This window comes from Meleagris gallopavo, chromosome 1 (assembly GCF_000146605.3).
Source record: "Meleagris gallopavo isolate NT-WF06-2002-E0010 breed Aviagen turkey brand Nicholas breeding stock chromosome 1, Turkey_5.1, whole genome shotgun sequence".
NCBI classification, from domain to species: domain Eukaryota; kingdom Metazoa; phylum Chordata; class Aves; order Galliformes; family Phasianidae; genus Meleagris; species Meleagris gallopavo.
Window position 1 is genome coordinate 77796751 of NC_015011.2, and position 22584 is coordinate 77819334.

General features: G+C 39.8%; 1 protein-coding gene across 2 annotated transcripts in view; it reads right to left on the bottom strand.

Annotated features, from left to right (window-relative positions):
* The window catches only part of GTF2E1 (general transcription factor IIE subunit 1), a 51104-nt gene that overhangs the window by 22571 nt on the left and 5949 nt on the right, over window positions 1-22584 (bottom strand). For both annotated transcript variants that reach the window (XM_003202688.4, XM_010718975.3), the window contains exon 2: window positions 20075-20552. In XM_003202688.4, the coding sequence (XP_003202736.1) occupies window positions 20075-20522 (448 nt within the window). In that variant the 5' untranslated portion in view covers window positions 20523-20552. The remainder of the gene's footprint in view (window positions 1-20074; window positions 20553-22584) is intronic.

Consider the following 22584-nt stretch of genomic DNA (forward strand, 5'->3'; position numbering starts at 1 on the left):
CATCATCATCGCCCTAGGATGAACAATAATCTGCCTTGCCATCTGCTCACAGATACATTCCTAAGCAGCCATCACCCCCTCCAGTGCCACTTCGCCTGGAAGTGATGTGCTATGAGGTGGCGACATGGGAGTGGGGGGAGCATCCTGCCCTGTGCCACTGAGCACCGCGATGAATGGAAACCACGTTGGTAAAGGCAGGATTGGAGGAAGGAAAAACTGCTGCTTCTCCCCAGGGGCAGGCAGTGCCTGATCCCCTCCAGTCGACAGCCCAAAAAGCCCCACCGTTCTTCAGTTCCTTCTTAGGATCTGCAGCAGAAGCAGGGAGGGGTGATGTATATGTATGTATATGTATGACGAGCATACAGATCCTTGCATTTATTGAGGCCTGTGCAGAATGCAAGATCAAACCTGTGAAGCCGTAAGGCAGTAAGTTGTTTTGAGACTGCAGGACAGCTCGCTGCCTTCACACCTACTTTCAAGTACAGCAGTGCAGCCCAGGAGGTGACAATCACAGTCTCACTGGAGCTATGTCACTGCTGAGAAGTGCTGATGCCACCAGCAAACCACAGGGAGACAACACATTTGGAAACTGATGTCATGTTGTCATACAGACTTAAAAACAAATCAGGTAGAGTCTAAGGTTTTGTGCAGTTGGTGAAATGAGCTATATATTTTTGATGTAGTGTCAGCACTACCCTACAGAAAATGAGGAACTGCTGAAAGCACTCCCTGTGATATGAGCAAGAACTGTCAAAATTCCAGTGACAATCGCAAAGGGCAAAAAGAAAAGCTAAGAGGGACGCGAGAAAGACTAGGATCAGAGTGGTTCAGGATGAAGGGATCTCAGCAGGTCTCTAGTCTACCCTCTGGCTCAAACCAGGGCCAGTTCTGAGATGAACCAGGCTGCTTGAGACTTTATCCAATCATCCGGAAGACTTCTAAGGTTGAAAACTGAACAGTCTCTCTGGCAACCTGCTGCACCTCCTGACCCTTCTCATGGGGAAAAAACCTCCACCTCACATATAGCTGGAACAAATTTACACCCATTGCCTCTCGTCCTCCCACAGGTATACCACCGTGGAGAGCCTGGCTTCATCTTCCTGGTCATCTTCTGTAAGTACAGAAAGAAACTGTCCTCATAAGCACACCAGGCAAAAAAACCTGAAAATGAATTGATAATAAGAAAGATGCACACCTAAAAACTGTTCTCAACAAGTAGTCAGTTTCAAGTGGAGATAACCCTACTCTGAAGGTCTGCCCAGGACCTTGTGACAGCTAATGTTTTCTAGTGACTGAGAACAAAACAAGGACAGAGGGGGGTTCACATGCTTAGGGAAGCAGTGCTGCTAAACCAAAAGAAGAAATGTCTGCAATCCACATTATGAAATTCGGTAGAGACAGGTAGAAGGTACTGTCCTTAGGTTTTAACAAGGAGAGTGAGCAGAAAGGCAACACGCTGCAAAAATCTCAGGCTTAAAATGAAGGACAAAATGAACAGGAATCAAGTGTGCGCTGCTGCAAACAGTAAAAGAAAATCTGGTTGCTGTGTATATTAATAACTATGTCACGCAAAGCATGAGACAATGGTATGTTACACTGCTCCATTCTGCCCTATGACCACCTGTGGTGATAAAGAGACTGCAGCTTCAGATACTGTAATGATTCCAAAGGAACAAAATGACAATTGAACACATATGCTTCATTAGGGAAAAAAAAGAATGGCAAAGACAGACTTGTTCAGTTTTATGAAGGTCGTGAAAAGCAAGTTTAGGATATTTTGTATGCTTTAGTAACAAAAACGATGACAAACTGTTCTTCAATTTCTGTAAGAAAATTTAGGTTAGGATATTAAGACAGACTGAGGATAAGGAGCCCTGGAATATTGCCAGCCTTGGTGGTTACATGAATTCTGCTTTAGAACATCATGGGCTACTTGTGCTAGCCCTTCTCTCTAATTGAAAGCAGTCCCAAACACATACTGAAATTGAGTTATATATTTTACTGACTGCTCCTTCCGTACTTTGTCCCTATTTTTCAAACTAGAAACAAACATAACATTTTAAAAGCCACAACAGACATAAAATTGACAACCTAGTAAGAAAAATTCAAACAGAACTTCTCTCCCACTGCTGGCGGCTTTTAGATAAATAACAACTGTTAACAATAACTTCCCTTGGAAAAATTTTGATTCTGTATCATCGTTCTGGTTCACAAATCAATGTTTTCTCACTAGTTTTAAGTTATCTGCTCTATCTTTTAATCCTCAGGATTCCAGTTTTAGCTCGTTTTTCCACTGTGCTTCTGGAGAAAGCCAGACAGCCTATTTTCTGCTATTTGAAGGGTATCAAATCGCCCACCACTTCTGGAGCCCTGCACTCCTTATGGAAACCAATCCAACAGCAGCATCAAAACAGTGTCCAGAAAGGACACTGTTCAGTATGCAACAGCATGCATAGAGTCAGAAAATCTGAACCTTTAAGATGGTGCTGGAGTCAATGCAGGTATGCCAATTACCCTGAGCAAGCATAGCCTGTGTCCCTGTTTTAATACCTTACATCAAAACTGCATGCTCATGTGCAAACTTTCTTTCAGTCAACAGCTGAACTGATTAATAAAGTTGTTTTCTTCCAAGAAAATCCTGTAAGAACTCTATAGGCCATAATACTGCTGAACCTCTCCATACATGCAACACTGCACCCTGTCCAATGGGAAGTCCATCTGATGCTATAGGACTTCTCAGCGTCCCAAGGGACAGAATATTACCTTTTCCCCTTTCCTTTCTTGTTGGCTCCAACAAATGACATTTCAGTCAATACCTCACCAAGGCTGAGTGCCTTCCTTACTGGAATCATAGCAAGCACATGAACTGGCACATTACACATGACTGATACAGACCATCTGCTAACCTGTTTAACTTAAAGTCACAGCAATGCTTTTGACTTTAACATGGTATTTTGCACATGACTCAGCACCAAACACCTCATGATGCCTTCGTCCTGTTTCTCCAGTTTTCAACACATGCAGGCTAAAAGGAGAAGAGCAGAGAATTGTACGAGCAACTCTAGTTCACCCTACTCTCTTCTGCTGTTTCTAGCATGTTTTACTTAGGAGCTATGCAATAAGTCATGCATTTTCACTTTGGTAGATAGAGTGGGCTTGCTGATTAGAAAGTGGATTGGAAAAAAGCTTAATTCAGGTGGAATTTGATGAACTGATCACTACTTAAAAAAAAAAAAATTAAGGGTGAAGGCAAAAATTTACAGATGTAGAAAGTGACCAAAAGGATCCCCTAAAGGTAATCTAATATAAAGCTGAAAACATTATCCAAAATCTGAGCCAAGACACTTGGGCTCTCCGTTTGCAACAGGCTTTTTTAAGAAGCCAAAATAAAGTGCAAAAGAGTAAAAAAATAGTTTTATGCCAGTCACTGATAAAGTAGTAAGTCATTATTTTAATTATTATATTTATTATGGTTTGTTTGTTTGTTTTAATGAATGTAGCTTTTTCTTAATAAAACTCAAACATCATTTCTGTGCAGCAGCTCCCCATCTCGCCTGGATTGAACTGTTCCATACAAAAGAGAAGTTTAACTACATCAGACCATATGTGAGCTTGAATCTAACATGTGCCATTTTAATAGGTCTTCTAGAGTCTTAGAACAAAATTGGCAGGCTTTGTATTCATCTGGTACTTACGGCAGCTGGGAAGGATTCTTCTCACTGAACATAAGACATTTAAAAGGCAGGCATGAACATATAAGTTACTTCACTCAATAGCAGGGCTTCCTTTACTGGCAGCATCAAGAAAGAAGCTCTGCCACTGGCCACTTCAGACTAGATCAAATGTCTGCTTTGGTACAGCCATGCTGGACTTGAAAGTGCCTCTCTCACAAATTTACTAAGAAAGCCTTGGTAACAAGCTGTGCATGCCTGGTCTGCAAATGACTCATTAGGAGAGTCAAATATCTTGCCCAGCATCAGTGCCCATGTTCAAGAGGAAATTCTCATTTATTCAGTTGTGTTATTGGAATATCTAAGGTCCTGCAATTATATTTTAAAACCAATTTTATTTATTAACTTTAGCTTCCTTCCAAAGTCTTCAAAATAGTAGAAATGTTAGCTGTATTAGTTTCTTGAGCTGCCTTTTGTTTTTATTTTAGCAGCATTAACTAACAAACGGTGCCGTCCTACAACTGATAGTCTGCAGTAGAGACAAATGAGAGGTTTTACAGCTTCAAACTATGACTTGAGGAATAAAATGATGATATGTCTAGACATCTAGCTTTCTCTGAGGATGAGACTGACAGACTCAACTCAGAGTCTCTTCTGAGCTTCATCACCAAATTATATCCAGTATCCAGAATGCATCACACAAGTTGGATGGATATGTATACTTACATAAGTGTGTTATTTCATATACTCTCACTGTAACAGTCAGTAATTGTCCTCAGAGAATAACACTGACTAATTTTTTTTCTTTAATTTTGCTGCTAATAAATACTAGCACATTTTAATATTATTCATGTAAATAAGTGCATTAGGCTGATGTGGCAAGGTTTTGGTACAGGGAGGCTTCTGTGAGCAGAGTCCCACAGCTGCCCTGTGTCAGATAAGAGCCAGCTCCCACTGGCTACCGCAGGTGGCTGTAGCCTGAAGGAAGCTGCAGCCTGAGGAGAGCCCATGATGGAGCAAGCTGTTCCCTGCAGCCCACAGGGCACCACATGAAGCAGATCTCCATGCACAGCCGTGGAGGAGCCCGTGATGTAACAGTGGAAGTGGCCTGAAGAAGGATGTGGCCATAGATAGCCCCTACTGGTCTGGGGGAGCTGCCACCTGTGAGGATTCATATCGAACTGTTCCTGGAGAATGAAGCTCATAGTACGAAGCCACGTTGGAGCAGTGCTTGGAGAGCTGCAACCTGTGGGAAGCCCACACAGAATCAGTTCAGGAAGGACAGCATTCCCTGGGAGGGTCTTCACATGGAAGTGAAGGGGCACAGGGGCAGAGGGTAACCATGGAGTGGCAGAGAAAAAGCATTATGGACTGACTGCAGACTCATTCCCTGTTAGCAACAGGCAATAAATTACATTAATTTCCTCTGAGCTGCATCTATTTGCCAGTGATAGCAATTGGAGAGTGATCTCTCTATTCTCATTTCAACCTCTCAGCTTTTTCTTCATCATTTTTTCTCCCCCACTATGATGAAGAGGGGGCACAGCATAGCTGAGCTGTAATGTGAATACCACCACAGTAGTTCAGTGCAAGAATTCACTGTCTAATACAGTACACAAGAATAAAGTCATTTGTAGAAAACCATAATATACTGGACATCTTGAGAAGAAATGGCATTTGCATACTGTGTTAGATGTGCGTTCACAGAAGAAATAAAACTGCAGCTCTACCTCTACCATTTCTGATTTCCTGTTGGTTGAGCATCCACTACTCACTCTTTTCAAAGCCAGAAAGCTCCAGAACTGTTCTGTTTAGATCTTACATGCCCATAACTGCAGTAGCTGAATGTTTTTGAGCTCCATATCAGTAAGTTCTCCTCTGTGCTCCGCCTTGCCTCCTAGAATGTATACATTTTTTAAAAAAATCTAATAATAGTAAGGATCCTGAGTACTTCACTATTCTGCTATTAAATACACTCCTTTCTTGCAGGACAAGGACCAAAAATTTCTCTTCCCACTCAGATGAAGCATCCCTCCTCACTTACACAGCCCAAGATCTCTCTACACTTTGCATCAGCTTTTTGTTTTTTTAAAAAACAAAAACTCTAACTTCTCTACATATTTTCAAATTAATTTTGCCTCGTTCACAACAATCTGGGGAACGCAGCAATTTGTTCTGGTTCTATGTGATCACACAGGGACCAAGGGATGTTTTGCCTTAGAGCTACAACTAAATGAGGCGAACAGAGAATTAAAACACAAACAAAACCCCAAACCACATAACCTCGCTCTGCTGGCACCTGCACCAGTCACTGGCTGTGCTATGAAAAGTGGAGCTTTTAACTGGAAGCAGGCACAAAAGGAATCACTTCTTGACGTTGCAATCCCAACCCAGAATACTTCCAATTCTCCTTGGGCACAAGATGAAGAATAGCACTACAAAGTTAGTGGCATCCACTTCTGTATGCTCCAAGGACTAATTCCAGCTAATTCATCACTTAGAAGTTCTAACAACCATCCCCACTTAATCCATTCATTGTCTGCCTGATGCACATCACAAAAACATGGCAATACAGATCAGAGGTGCAAGAGAAGCATCCTTCTATTTCACAACAAAGCATTCAAGTACTTATACAGGATTTACATCAGGGTCAGCGAAAGCCAGACAAAGTGACTGGAAGCAAGAAGAAAGTTTCAGTTCTTAGACAAAACTAGGCAGCAAAAGATCAGGGTACTTTATTAAATACCATATGAGTCTTCCAAAGATGCCAAAGCACTGCCTTTCAAACAGAGTCTGATTTAAACCTTTAATAAGAAAATGATACTGCTTTGTATTCCTCCTGCTCAAGATCCTGACACCGGACAAGGGATGAGAAGTTGCCACTGGAAGGGAAGGAAGCTACAGGAATATGCTAGATCGGTCTCTGAGCTTTTATGATTGCTCACTCCATCAGTAATTTTTTTTTTTTTCAATAGGCACTAATGTAATTTTGAAACTTTATACATGTACTACTGAACTAATATACAAAGACTGCTCCAAAAGTAATGCCTCCTATGCCATTATATTGGTCCACAACGTCAGAGGTGGATTTTGGTGGTTGGTATGGCAGTAAAGGTTGAACCTTTCCACCAATATTCTATTACATGTTGTTGCTATGTGACAGAATGGCATCTGACATGGAAGTGCGTACGAAGCAAAGGTGTGACACTGAATTCCTCCATGTGGAAAAGACAGCACCCACTGACATTCACTTACACTTGCTGAACACTTCCAGAGAACAGTGGATGTGAGCACAGTGAAGAAGTGGGTGGTGCAGTTCAACAATGGTGACAGCAACGGTGGGACACTCAAGTTGGAGGCCAAAGCACAGAAGAGAATCTACTGGGATAGAGGGAACGGAGCATGACCATGAGTTATTATAGAAAAAGAGTGAGCTCAATCTTAAGTTTTGGATGTGCTAGAGGATAAGAGGAAAAACAGAAAGCAAAATATTTCAACTGGGAAAAGCGAAGATGTTCAACTGCTTTGTATTCTCATTAAGAAACTGAGGAAATATCCAGATTAACTAATAATTAAATGATTGCGTAACTGGTGAAGAACAGCATTTTTAGACTAAATCACTGTTTTCTATGAACCTGAGAGTACATTCCAAGAGTCTATCTTGGCTCACTTCTATTTCATACTTTCTATTAAAGATTTTGAAAGTAGAACAGGATATGCACATGCAGTGTTCTAATGAGACAGATTTGGAAGTCTACAAGTCTTAAAATGCAAAAGTCTTTGCAAACTACAGATATGGTCAGAAGTCCAAAAAATGACATTTACTGAAGTCCAAAGCATCACACCCTTTATATTACTCACCCATACCAGCATTTTCCCCTTCTATACTGCCTAAGAAAACTCACCATAAACCTTATAAAAACACCTTTAGATTGGCAGAATAGGGATGAAAACGGTGTCATAAACTGATTCTTCAGACACCGCAATGTTGGAACACTTACACAGATCTACACAGACAAGATCAAAGTGAGTGCCTGTGCTCAAGACTGTGCCATAGTGATATTCTCTAACAAGAGAACATCTGAGTAAGATAACAATTCTAAGCTTTAACTGCTATAACCTGAAAAGGAAAAGCATATAATAAAAATGTATTCAAGGATTTTGCATCACAGCTGACAATAGTTCTTAAATGAAGAGTCATCGCAAGTTGGAAAAAAAAAAAAATCAATGTTTTGACAATGAGAAACTGCATTTCATATCTGCATGCAAACACTGGCATTAAAGAAAGCTGTTTTATATAGCCTTCAAAAAAGAATCAGCAAATGCATATTTGAAACTGTATCACATATTAAGTAAGAATCAAGCAGCAATCTGACAAAGACAAAACCTGCTAGTTAAAGGAATTCTCAGGCATTTCTAACACTGATATTCCTGTTTTTCCACACTGAGAAATTTGCAGAGTCTTAATGCTCCTTCCCAAATTGATTATAAACAAACACACTGACATTAATTGCAAATCTCTCAGCTCTCACAGGGAGTTTCAAATAGAAGGCCTCTCATGTTAATTCCTTTTGCTTTCCATCTTCTTAAGTACATACTCACACTTGGTACCACTAACACTTCAGTCCCTATTAAATATAACAGTACAAAGATGAAATTTTACAACAGTGCTGAAGATTAGCAGAGGCTCATTGGTATTTTTAAGGCATGAGTTGTATTTGTGTGGGATCTAGAGCTTCCAAGTTGCACAAAATTGGAAACTAGCAAAAAATAACCCAGTAGGAAAAATTCTGCTCAAAAAGCTGTTGATTTAACCAGTGAAATCAAGCAAGTGTAAAGAGAAGGTGATTATATTTCCCTTTCAGAGAGAAGGTGGAAAGCCTAAGTAATAAGTCATAAAGACAAGAAAATATGTGGTTGAAGGGTGATCTCCGGAGCTCATGGCCTCTGTATAAACTTGCAAGCTTCTACTGTGGTATCTATACCACAGTCACCCCAGGAACATTTAGGAGGATCCCCTAAATCCCATTTGCATACTGATATGAACAAGGGTCTTTAGTCTCAGCCCACATCTTCTCTGGCTTCAGAACCAAAGTTGCTCGCGCTGATGACAGTCTAATCCAGGGACAGTCTTGTCAACGCAAAGCAGCAAATCCTTGACACTGCAACAACCAAATGTATTACAGATGGACATGATTAGGATTTCATTTTGGAGGTTAATATTAAACTGTTGTGGAACCGAGTGGCCTTCATCCCTTGAAAGAAGCATCCCTTGGAAGTTCCTATCTGCTATCTTCTTTCAGCTGCAGGCAGATTCAGATGAACCACTAAGTCACTTACCTGCAGCAAGACCTTTAACTAAAGGGAAGGACAGGGTACTGCTGAACACTCCTCAGCAGAAACATTCCTGTGCTGTCATCTGATGTTCAGTTACAACACTGTGTAATAGACTTCAAGTTAAATACTTTGAAGCTCCCAAAAGAATCAAGCCAAACACAGAACCAGCTCAAACTCTTCCAAAATTTTTACATACAGCATCAAATACAGCACGTGAACACAGCTTCCTTTCTCTCCCTCCCCCCCTTTTTTTTTTAAAGCTTCACTGCAATATTTTTAAGATTTTAGATTAGTATTTACATACATACCAGACAATTTAAATAGAACTGCTGCTGACTTCTCATATAAGAATAGGAATCTTTTTAAAATTGATGTAATCCATTCCCAAGAAGAAATGTCATTTATTCCTAAGACGGTGTTCACAAAGCAGGGAGAACCATTCAGACAGCCATCTCCATTTCAGCGGTGAAGCATCACAAATCACCTAAGCCATTGTCTTTTACGGTCAGACTATAACCTTGTCCTCAACTCACTGCAGCAGCAGGTGTGCTGCTGCTTAGGCCTGAGGGCTGACAAGCAAACACCTTTTGAATCAGTTTCACCAGCTGAGTGCAATTATTATGGAAATGAAAAAGCAGTTCTCTCTTCTCAATACAATTCACTGCATTTGGGAGAAGTTGCTAATCATCCTTTTGCAACTTAAAACTATGCTATTCAAATATGTATTCCCATAAATACAGACACAAGAGTTCATACTCAGTCTTGCAGCAAAGTAGTTATCTTCTTGTCAACAGAAGTGCGTTCAGAGGATTTTTCTCAGTCTGAACTCAGCAAACTGGGTCACACACATTCAGACCAACAGCAAAGGTAATAGAGGAAAGATGCTCTGCCTTAGCCCCACAAGCGAACACAACAAGAAATATATTAGACACATTTAATTCCTTAGGAACAAGCAGGTGACTAAGAATATAACCATAAAACAGCTTTGGAGGACTGCAAAGAGGGAAAAATTCTTCCATTACGTGATCTCAGATCGGCTTTATTAGAGCTATTTTGTATTATTGAGCTTTCTCCCGTTCTGCCAAGGCAGTTGCCCATTTCCTTCCGCATCCGAGATTTCCTTTAATCACTGAAGACAGGATGCTGCGCTCTGACGAAATGCCTTTCCTGGCCATCCCCGGTGGAGAGAATTAAAAGACTTGCCAACCCTTTTGAAATGCAAATCTTCACCAAATAGGTTTCATGCCTTTCACCCTGAAGAGCAGTTCAGTGGAACACTGACCGGAGGACGGTTTGATTATCTTCTAAAATGAATACGGTCTCACACTTATCACACCCTAAGTTCTGTCGTTTTTTTTCTTTCCTCCTTCCCAAATCTCACATTTTTCAAGCAAAAGAGCTTCTGATACCTTCGGGTGACGATAAAGCTTGAACCTCCAGCTTAATTCTCTTATCTGCATAGCCAATATGGCTACACAGAATTTCCCCCCTCAAATATTAACTATTTCTGTCAACTGCTGAGACCTTAACAGTAAACATCACTAACAGAAGAGTTCTTCCTCTACACCTTTTTAGAGAGCCTGGGAAAATCATTTAATTAAAAAGCATCCTAATTAGAATGAGGAAAACCAATCATCTAGAAAAGGACAGGAGAAAAGATGACACTGAACCACCTTTGACAGTTCCAGGGAGCAAATAAGTGTCTGTATGAAAACTCTGAACACAGTTTTGTTCTTTAGGTTCAATTTCAACCTTACAGTTGTGGAGGATGATGTAGAGAAAAGGGCAATTACTTTCAATAGCCAGCTATAAGCACTGTGTGCATCAAGACAAAGTTCTCCAAAGTAAAAGCCCACATGCTGTAGGATATTCACCTGGAGTCACTACTGAAAGCCATATTGAATCACCACTATGTTTAAAGCCAGACTGAAAACTGCACTGAGAAATTGAGAAATTGGTATTTATGAGCAGCAAAACAACAAAAGAAGACTACTATTTTTCTTTTTTCCCCAATTTTGGAACAAATTATGAAATTTATGCTATTTGACAACAAGCTAGATTCCATCAGCTGGTACTAATGTTAAACTTCCAACAAATTCAGACAGAAATGTTTGTGTTGTGAGCTGATCAGTGACTATGAGTGCATTCATCCGTACAAATCTTACCTTCTATTTGGCTTTATTTTGTAATGGGACTCAAACAAACAAACAAAAAAAAAAGAAAAAAGGTAGCAATGAATACATAGCAGTCGGCCACTCTTTGGAAAACCCGATTTCCAGTCCCAAAACATTATCAAAAGTGGAAGGAACCAGCATCTTCCCATAAAAATGTAACTCAGCATTGTTTATAAGTTGAAATTGCTGTTGGTTACCTCAACACCACAGTCAAGAATCAAGGCTAATGGAGCTGGGAGACGAGCAGTGCTCATTCTTGCTAATGAAAGGAAGCAGATTTTATGAGCTGGCAGGATACATGTGGACTGCAAGTGCAAGGAGTATATGTTTGGCATGTATGGAGATGGCATTACTGCCAGTTATCAGGCATTTCATCAGGACACCTGCCACAGTGTCACCTGGCATGCTACTGAAAGAAACTTCAGCTTCACAATCCTCAGCTGCTTTGAAAATTGGCTCAGGGAAGCTATATTATCATTGGCAATCCTGCTGCACAATTGATCAGATCACTATAGAAACCCCATGTTTTTCACTCACTCATAGAACCGATGTTTCTTGGTAAGCTGGAAACAGGTCTGAACTGACACGATAACACAAAGAACTGATTGAATGTTGCCAGAGGGGATGTCATTAATTTTTCAGAGAGTGTAACAAATTAGTGGAAAAGGGTATTTTCCAAGCTCACAAATGAAGGTTCAAATGCTCATCCTCAAGTGCAGAACTGAGTGGCAACATGGCAACAGGGACCAACTCTGACATTCTTTTCACCACATGACCAAAAAAAAACAAAACCAAACATCTCCCCAAACCAACAAGACAACCTAAAAGCATTTTACCAGACTGACAGAAGGACTCTCCTCCCTCCCCTCAAGGGCAAGGATTTCATTGTTCTGCAGCATAAATGCTTTTCCTTCAGTTATTCCCCATCTCAGACGTTGAAACAAAAGATCAAAGAAGAGACTATCACTTCAGAATATAACTTTCAGTACGTATAGTGAAGTCATTTTCCTTTAACAAGAATGAACTGATCTTGAAGCAAAATGCAAGATGCTACGTATTTCTGTCAACAGAGGATCTACTTTTCATTAAAAAAATTAAAAGAAGAGAGATTATAAGCTTATATATATAGTATAATTATTATAATAATTTATAATAACAACATTATAATAATTTATAATATATTTATAATATAATTATATTTATAATTATAAATATATTTATAATGTTTATATTATATATTAAAATATAATATTATTATAATTTATAATAATAATTATAATATATATTATAATTATTATATATTATAATATATACAATATATATATTGTTCTTACGTCTCCAGACCAAAAACAAGTTAGTCAGAACGATTCTAACTATGGAACTGGCTTCAGGAAATCACTGTAGGCAGCTTTCATTTGTGTCCTAATATTTGTGTGGAGCTTAGCAATGGTTTTGTCAAGTCAGAAACGCTCAGGAATCACCCAGTCCATTTCCCCTTTTAATAAAAGCAATGGGAGTCATCTCTCACCTTTCCCTTGCCCTAGATTAGATTCCTTAGCATTTACCATGTTTTCTCCATTTGTAGACATCTTTTTACTCAATTACACTTTTCTTCTGACAGCCCCTTCACAGGTTTGTGCAACCGAGTGCCATCAAATGGAACGGGGTATCCAGGGGAGTGACGGAGTCACTGTCCCCAGAGACAGAACTATGCAGATGTGGCACTGAAGGGCAGGGCTTAGTGTTGCGGCTGGGTTGATGGTTGGACTAAGTAATCTTAGCAGTCTTTCGCAATCTTAATGATTCTGTTTGTTTCAATCATATTTTGTTCAAGGCTCCGAAAGACCTCTTCAGAACGCACTGTCAGATGGGCAAGTAGTTTCTTTGTCTCCCAGAGAAGCCTGAGGCAGCGCTGGTGTATACAAGAAGTACGTCCAGAAAACTCAAAAACCAAACAAAAAAATGCAAACAAATGAAAAAAAAAGCCCCCCAAAGCCTCAAGAAAAATACTTCTTCTTGAAGGAATACCAAGTGAGCAAAGCTTCTTTGCTATTCCACTATTCTAGAAAGTGCAAACAGTTCCTCTTAAAGAAACTTTCCATCCCATGGGCAAAGCTGATGAAAATCATCTCAGCATTTTTTCTTTGACCTCTTTCCCCTTCAATTCTACTGTTGCATCATCATCCCTATTTCTGACAGATTTGAAGAAACTTTTTAATATTAGCTTTTAAACTGTTAAAAATAGTTCTTTTAAAGTATTTTTTGGTCTCACATTTAACTCACGTTAAAGATTTCCCTAATATCATCTACCTGCTCAACCTGTACAACGTAGGGTTTTTTCCCAAGAGCTGAACTGGAAGGGCACACATTGGATAACATGGAAGGCTTATGTTAAGCAGGATCCTTATTTATTCTGCATTTCACATCTCTGTGGGGATACCCTGAGGATAATCAGGGGACATTCAGATTTGATATTAGGTAAAAATAGGAGATGTGCAAGCACTGGAACAAGCTGCCCATGGAAATGGTGGAGTCACCATCCCTGGAGATATTCAAAAAATGTGCAGATATGGCACTTGAGGACATGGTTTAATGGGCATGGTGGGGATGGGTAAACAGCTAAACTAGATGATCTTAGAGGTCTGTTCCAAACTTTATGATTCTACAGTTTTAAAGCTGGAGAAATCTACATAGTGAAGCATTTCATGGTAAAGCCCCATTACCACCTACTTCCCAATATCATATGACTTAGAGACTCACGAAGGATTCACACAGATGCCAATTACTTTTTACTGTTGCTCCACTGTAATTATTTCTTGGACACAGTATAAATAGCAAACATCAAAAAATTCAAAAGATATCAACCAAATTTAAAGTGCATTACAGAAAAGCAGTATTAATCTGTTTGCTTGTTTTTGTTTTTTTAAGCACTTTGGAACCACTTGGTATTATCTAGAGGAACTCTATCACTTATTCTTCTCGGTGCACTAGTAAAAGCACTGTCCCACAAGTAAAAGGATTCCAGATGTGCTCCTAATCTGACTTACAAGCAGAAGCCCATGACTAAAAGGATGACACTTTGCAGATGCTATTACTGAGCATGCAGTATCAAAAGAACAGCAAGATATCAGAGTAAAAGATAGGAATGGTGCAGTCCAGCTTTCAGGATATCACTGCAAACGCTTTTGCAATGTTCACAGATCTAAAGATCTTACTGTTATCTATTTCAATTTGCAAAGCCAAAGTAAAAGTGAAAGCGATAACCCTTACTTGAAGGACAAATATTGCCTGCGCTTCTAATAATAAGATGTCCTTTGCAGACAAAAATCGTATCAATATTGTAAGTAAAGGCTTGCATTTATCAGATTAAAAAAATAAAAGTAAAGGCACACCAGCCAGAGAACAATTTGGAGTACAGGGAAGGGACCAGCCAGCACTCCACAGGCAACAGCACTGAGTTTTGGATTTTGCCTCGAAAGAGGCCTTTACAACCCTGGAGTCTCTAACATTACTGTCACCTATTTCTCTATCAACTCGAATAATCCATGGTTAGACAAAAAGGTGCCTTTCAGAAAGAGCATCCAGCTTGAACTCATTCCCTTCAGGTTATAGATAGAACCTACAAACTCCTTATAAGGCTTTCTGAAGAGTATTCTTACTTTCATAAAAACACGCATTAATTTTGATGTTTTTCTTCAGTTTTTCCTTCCCTGTAGCTCCAGGCCTTATCACACTGGAGCAGAGCAAAGCTGACAGGAATATTCTTGCAGCTTTTGCCAGAAATTTGAATAGGAACAATGAAACTAAGCAGAGTATGGATAGTTTCCTTCTGCTGGCGTGTGCCAAAAGCTTTGTGTGGCAGGGCAGACAAACAAAATGTGCCTGAAAAGTCAAGAAAAATCACACTGCGATGCATTTGCAAACAGTTGGAAAACTAACAACAAAGACAATGAAAAAAATCTCACAGAATTTAAAGTTGTTCAAAACTGAATTGCTCTGAATCCTTTCTTTTTCAGGGAAAGTTTCTGGCCTGCCAATTCACACAGACTTTTTAAGTCCTGCTTTTGGCTGGTAAGGCTGTCAACTGTTGTAGTAGGAGTATCATACAACACACAGACAGCAGTATATGGTAGACAGAGCTATCTAGAATGCCTATTCTGAAAAATTGTTCGATGTAAAGGATAAGAATTAATCAAGCAAAAACTAATCGGATGGAATATAAAGCATGAATGCACAGAATGAATAGCTCAACATGATTTTTTTTCTAATGGCTGAAAAAGAGAGAAACCACAGAGATGTACCAGAGATGGACAGAAGAGCTCCAGAAGAAAAGGCAAGACAAAGAAAAACAAGTAGAAGGGGGAGCATAGGAAAAAACAACAAAATAGATAAGACATAAGGAAAGAGAACAAAATAGAAGTCATCTGAATTGGATGAGGAAGATTTGAAGAACTTGCCCGAGTAAGCAGAAATCCAGAACAATAAGACGGTTGTGTTCTAATAGCTTGCTGAGGATGAAGTGAGGAGTTGAGTGCCCAGCAGAAAGGGCTCCAGATAAGGCAAAAATCAAAGACTGGTCAAATTTCTAATCTTAATAATAGGGCCCAAATCATGTAAAAGCTCAGCTGAATAAATGATGCCTGAGTATGGTATAAGATACTTTGTGCCAGGTACAGAAAACCAGCATCTGAACATACGTTTTCTTCGTAACAGGAATGCATGTAATAAGTGACAGTAAAAGGAGAGGAGGGATGAAGTTCAAGGTGTTATTTCCCCTTCTAGAAAACTGAGACTGCCACCTTTAACTATTCTTCCCAAGATACATTTCCTAACAGCACACCTAATAACTCTCATGAACAGTATGCTAGTATTACAGTGCATCTCCAGGAGCAATCAGATTGTAATAGCTATTCATCAAACCAGGACCAAACCATGGGAAGGCAAGGTGGATATAAGTAGTTAGTTGCTGCAATACCCAATAACAAAAGACTCTAGTAGTTACAGCCATAATTAAGAACATTCCAACAGCATCATCTCCCTAACTCATGTTACCCATTTACCTTCTATCCTCCTATTTCCATTATTATTCACATCTTACCTAACCAAGCGTTATGGTGAGGACACAACATATGATATAGGTAAGAGACAACTGCAAGTACATTTACTGTTAACATCAACATTATACTTCAGAATAAGAGAAGTGAAAGAAAACAAGCCTGTATAAAAATTAGATTGCAAACATAGAAATGAACAGAAGTTACTTTATTTAGCATTTATTTTCTTTCAAAAATCAAATTCACTTACTACCTTGGTAGATACGCTGACACAGTTTGGTATTTAGTATACACAAGGAAATCCTGGGCTTAATACTAGCCAGTGTAATGCACTGCAGGATCTAGCTTCTCTCACTCCTCCACTTCAGCCCCACTCTCCCAATTGCAGTTTCTAGTCACATCATTTCTTTCAAATTGACCTTGAGTTTGACAGTCAAATCCAACGCTAGTCTAGATTTACAAATATGATTAGAATTTGAGAACAGGATACATCAGAGACCTTCCCCAACCAGACCCACTTAATCAAGCTACAGAACACATATCCACGAAAATAATTTCCATTTTTATGACATTCAACAAATCAACCAACCTAAGCCAGTATGCATAGAGAAAAGAAGACAGCTCCCTCTACTGGGTGAGATAACGCAGCTCTTGGGTCCACCTCACCCTACAGAGACCATACCAGCACATATGTAAACTTCTGAGATTTACATGTCTATTTTTTAAGCCAATCCACAAATTACTGTCTAATTGCTTAGACTGCTCTATAATTCCAGGAATTATAAGTTCCTGTAGTTTCTACTTTTAAAACCACACGAAACAGCAATCTTTCCAAAGATCTGTGGAAGAGCCAAATGAAGTAACATCCCAGCTGAAGGTGAAACACTTGAAAAACCAGAGCCCCTTATGTCAGTGTTCACTGAAATCCCAGATCTGGAAGCAGACAGTTCAGCAGCGTTATTCACAGTACACACTTAACACCTGACTTTTCTTACTGTTATTCAATTAAACCTTTTCTCGTACAGCTCTGCCTCAAGAGACAGTCCTTACCTTGTTTAAGGGAATGGCTGTAGCTTTCTGCCTGCATGAGGCTTCCTCACAACGGCAATGGCAGACAATTGCTAGCATGTGTGCAGAACAAAGCGATGAAAGATCAGAGCGCAGGTCAGCCAGCAGGCCACAGCACAAAGGTAAGGCAATGATCAGTTTTCAAGTGTTTATAACAGATCTCTTTGGAAGACTACAGCGTTTTTCCTTTCTCAGTCAACTCGTGCAAAAAAAGGCTCAAAGACAGACTTTATTTACACAGCATTTGGGTTCTTCTTACTGTAGTTCTCAAAACATTGAAAGTGGGTAAGAACTGTCAGCACCGTGCAGCAAGCCAGACTGCAGCAATTCCTATCAAAAGCACAGTCAGGTCAATGGGCAGAACGCAAACCTGAAACCTCATGAATTCAAGTTCTTTCTACATGTTTTCTGTTGCAATTAGCTGAGTGAAACAAGTGTGATCTTGCATGCTCAAAAAGACTCTAGGATATTCACCTCCGTATTCAAAAGCCTGGAATGATAACTGCAACTTTTAAACCATCACTGCAAGCCTCTACAGTAACACCAAATCTACCTGCAAAAAGAGAGCAGTTCATCCAAATGAAAGCTCTTAATATAGTTTTCATTGTTACTGTCAATTCTCCAGGTACAGTTGGAATGGTAATGCAAACTTACTTTGCATTGCCTGTAACATTTGACCTGGGAGGTTAAAAATGCTCAAAGGAGTCTGACCCACGCTCATGGATTATAATAAACCAACTTCTGTCCCTTGTTTAAAGCACGTTACAGGTTGGTTTTTTTCCACTGTTTTCACAAGATTTAATTAAGTTTTCACCCAGGCTTCTCAGACAGATAATCTTTTAGTTAAGATACATGAATACTACGATGACAAAAGCAAACTTGGTGTCTGCTCAAAAGTATTTTTCAAATAAAACTGAACAGCAATCAAAGCATGACAATACACCTCTGTGTTCCCTCATCACTATCATTCAGTTTCTCTTGGCGAACATTTTCCCAGCCTTCAAACAATAATCACAACTTGTATTGAAAAAAATAAACACCTCAGTTTTATTCCAAAATTATCCACAAACAGAGTAAAGCGGACGTGAAGCAAGAGGACCTGTAGTCTACATGAAACAGACAACGGATGAAGCTGGGAGGCTGACAGAGACGCTGCAGTTATAACTTTGTGATTGTGATAGAGTGATCTCAAGCACAGACAGACATTAGAAACCTTCTTACCATCACCGATAAGGAAGGGGAAAAGAGAGAGCCTATTCTTCTAATCCTACTTTCATTCTAGAACAATTGGTCAGTTTGTATTTGATTTTTAACCAGAAAAGAAGAAAGAAGCAGAAGGAAAGCCAAGAAATCTGAACTGTCTCCAGGTCTGCATGACAAGGACACTGAAGAAGCAAATAATAGAACAAGATGCCTTTTAACAGCAAATTGCCATTAAGTATAGCTTCTAGCATAGAAGATGCTTTCCATGCTCTGTCTGCTCCACAGACCTCTCTTGCCCTGCTTTCTGATTCACAATATTTTATCAACACAGCTGCTGTCCAGGAGCAGCTCAGGTCAGCCATGACTGAAATACCCAGGGCTTTCAGCTGCCCTTCAGCTCTTGTGCTGCCAGGAGTTTCAATGAGTGGGAGAGGTGAATGCACAGCACTGATAAGGCATCCTTGAAAAAGGGTGGTTATTCACTGTACAATAAAACCCGGTCCCCCTGCACACTTTGTTCAGAGTTCTCTCTGGGAGCGACCTAAGAGTCTCAGTTCTTTTCTGATAGGAAATTCTAGAGGACAGGGAATGCATGTGGATAACACAAATCTATGTTAGAAAGCAGCCGTTTTTACTTAAAAAAATATATATATGCGCACACAGGGCAAAGAATTCAAATGAAAAGATTAAAGAGTAAGAAAACTAGTTCAGAGGGTGGAGGCCTGATGCCCAACCTCTGCTCCCTGCCTTCACCTCAAAATAATCCCAGATTAGAGAGGCACAATAGGATCTCATCGGGCACAGGTGTTCTTCCCTCACCAGCACAGATTCAGACTCAAAGCATTTGGACTGCGCCAGCGGTGACACCTTGCAATGACTGATTTTATATGCATGAGACAGATACACATCTCCACTGAGACACTGACTTGAAAAAAAAAAAAAGAAAAGTTGTTTATTCCCAACCACAGAGAAGTCTGTAATTAATTCCTTTTAACTTTTGTGAGAATGCTTTACACTAGGGAAACTAGGTCATACAGTATAATGAAACGGCTAGAAGAAAATTAAACGGTAATAGTTTACTCCCAGCATACCCATATCTACATTATAAATTTTCATATAAAGTCAGCAATTTATATGTCCTCTCTGCAACCGAGAAGTCAAGAAGAAAGCGACAGTTTAACCGCAAGATCAGCTTATATCAAAAAGCCACCAAAAAGGACACACTGCCTTTTTCATTCTTGAATTTGACCAGGATGAGTCCTCCATTTCCCCGCTTCTTATCACTCAAGCATATCTATCTACAATCATTTTACCAGAATTACTATTTGCCTGTACAGATAACGTAAGAACTACCCTATCCATTACCAAAACTACCAGCAGGGCAGCAAAGTATGACTCTTTAGATCACAGCAACAGCGTTCAGTATTTTTGTACTCACATGTTTAACTCTGCAGAAACAGTGCTCCCACCTCCCACCAGGCTTGAGAGAATCGCTCTAAGACTCCCTTTCTTTAACACCCAGCACTCACAAATGAGAAAGCCAGAGCACTGCTCCCCATACTCTTACCTGCCCTGGGGTCAAACAGCTGTTTGGCCTCCAAGTCTGTGAAAGTACTGAAGCAAATGGGGCATTTAAAAGAGGCGCGATTGGTGGAGTCTCTCTCATCCGTCTCGATCCTCCTCCTCATGTGGTCCAGCTTGTACTTCACCACATTCACCAGCAGGCGGTAGTTGATGAAGTAGTAGTTATGGCGTGTGGTTTTTCCATCTGCAGCTGTCTCTACCCTCATCCTGCATTTGATGAATTTGTCACCCTTGAGGGTGTTGAGTACAGACCGCAGCTGCTTCCGATCAAATTTAAGGAGCTCTAACATGTCCTCTTCCTTCACGCAGGGGTTTCGGATGAGAATGTCCAGAGCCAAAGCGTGTTCAATGCCGTAAAAACCACGCACGACATACTTGGCGAGGCGCTTGAGAGCTGCAGGGACCTCAGTGAGGACATCTGGGTCAGTCATAGCAGCTTCAGATCTTGACCTTCATGTATACTGCAACAACAACAACAAAAAAAAGGACAGTTAATTTCTGAAGTCAGAAGACTAGTTTTCATGTATCTTTCCTACAGCTAGGAAAAGGACGTGGCATTTTCCCTCCTTAGATGATAATAATGTCAATGCAACAATCGTAGAATTAGGAATTGGTACCTCAAATTCATAACAAAATGATAGAATTAGGAAGTGGTACCTCAAACTCATAACAAAATGGTGGAAAGCAATAGCACACAAACTGCTACCTTAACATTCAGCCAGTTGCAGTTCTACTCAGACCTGGAACAAGAAAGCTGTCTTGAACCTGAGCTCCAGCAGACAGCTTCCTCAGGGATGAAACTTTTATCTTGGTAGAAGCAGAAAAAGGCTACAACAAGATAGGCCATAAGACAGCCCACAAGAGTGGATGTAACAAGTGGATTTAACAAAGGGAAGCAACTCTTCATAAGGCAAAGGTTTACTGTCATTTCCCCAGGTTTTGTGCATTTTCCCTCTGCTATTTCAAGCCTATATTACCTCAATTTCAAGTCTATCTCTAGCCAATAAAAGAATTTCCCTCCACTCAATGCACGTATATATGGAAGGTTCAAGGTAAGCATGAGTATTATACATGCTTTGGAAACACGCAGAGGTTTGTACTTCCAGTGAACATCAAATAAACCTTTGACTGGTCTATTTCAATAACAGCCTTTATTCTGCTTTAGGGTATGAATAACCATTTCTTAAGCAAAAGGTTCCTCAAAAAGTCTCAAAAAAAAAAACAAACATAACACATATGAAGATGCTTGTTCTTCATTGCTAAGTAATTTTTATCTGTGAGCTAATGTCAAAAATAGTTAAATTCTGCCAATCTCACTTAGAGATTGTTAGATTTTTCCCACACTGAGCATGTACCTCCCAAGCACTTGAGTCTTAAATAGAGAAAAGTGGGAAAAGACAGCAGAAAGAAGGATCTGGATGGGTGTCTTGTTTTTTTTTTCCATCCTTATCATAAAACCCGTAATATCCTTTTTGACAAACAGTATTTTTACAGTACTTTTCTTACTCCCCACACTCATACACCCCCTGAAATTATCAAGCTCTGTATGTTTACCCCCCAGCTGATGACTCACTTCCATCAGATAAGACTGCTCAAAGCTTTGTTATCACTTAGCACAGTAACCCACTTGGATTTTATCTTTCATATGAAAAATGCTTCCCCCTCAAAAACCTTAAACGCCATTAGTCATTGAAGCTTTACTTCTCTTTAACCCTCCTCTGCATTTCTCTCAAGGGTTACAGCCAGCACAACTACAAAGCAATTCAGTCTTGCACCGTGGTTTGTTGGTTTCATCTCTTGAATACAAAGGACATTCTTATTCTTTTCTTTTAAAACACTTCCCCGCCTCAGCTATCTCTTTTTCTGTCTTAAGGCCAAATATTATTCACAGTGCTCAAATTGAAAGGAACTGAACAAAATCTGTTGTCTGTTTGTTGGCAGGCAGAAGTGCTTATAGAAAACAGTGCCTGGATGTCCAGCTCCAACTTCCCTTCAAGGAAATCTAATTATGTTTATCCCAGCATGAATTAGCTATGAAGCAAGTATTTCTCAAGTCAGCCTTCTTCTGCATGCCTCACACATAATGGTTACAGGCTCACAAAGGTCATTTTTAATGGAGCTCTGTGTTAAACTGGGTGAAGATAAAATTGTTAGCAATAAAGAATGGCCCAGTATGAATTAGCCATACAGGACTGAAAACTCTTGCATAAAGAAGCCAGAGTCCATGTGAATACAGTCACAGACATCGTCCCTGAAAATCTCTTTCATTCTGTTAGTATTTTCAACAATTTTACAATCCCTTAGAGCTAAACTTTGGTTTGGACTGAATCCATCAGCAACATTTAGACACCATAAAACTGTGTCAATGCAGAATCTAGCCAGAAGCTTTATTCATTCAAGTTGAATAACTCTACTTACTCAGAGTGTTGCACTGTACCTAAACTAATAAGATTGACTTGAAGTCACACCTGGCAACACAGAAGTAATTTAAAA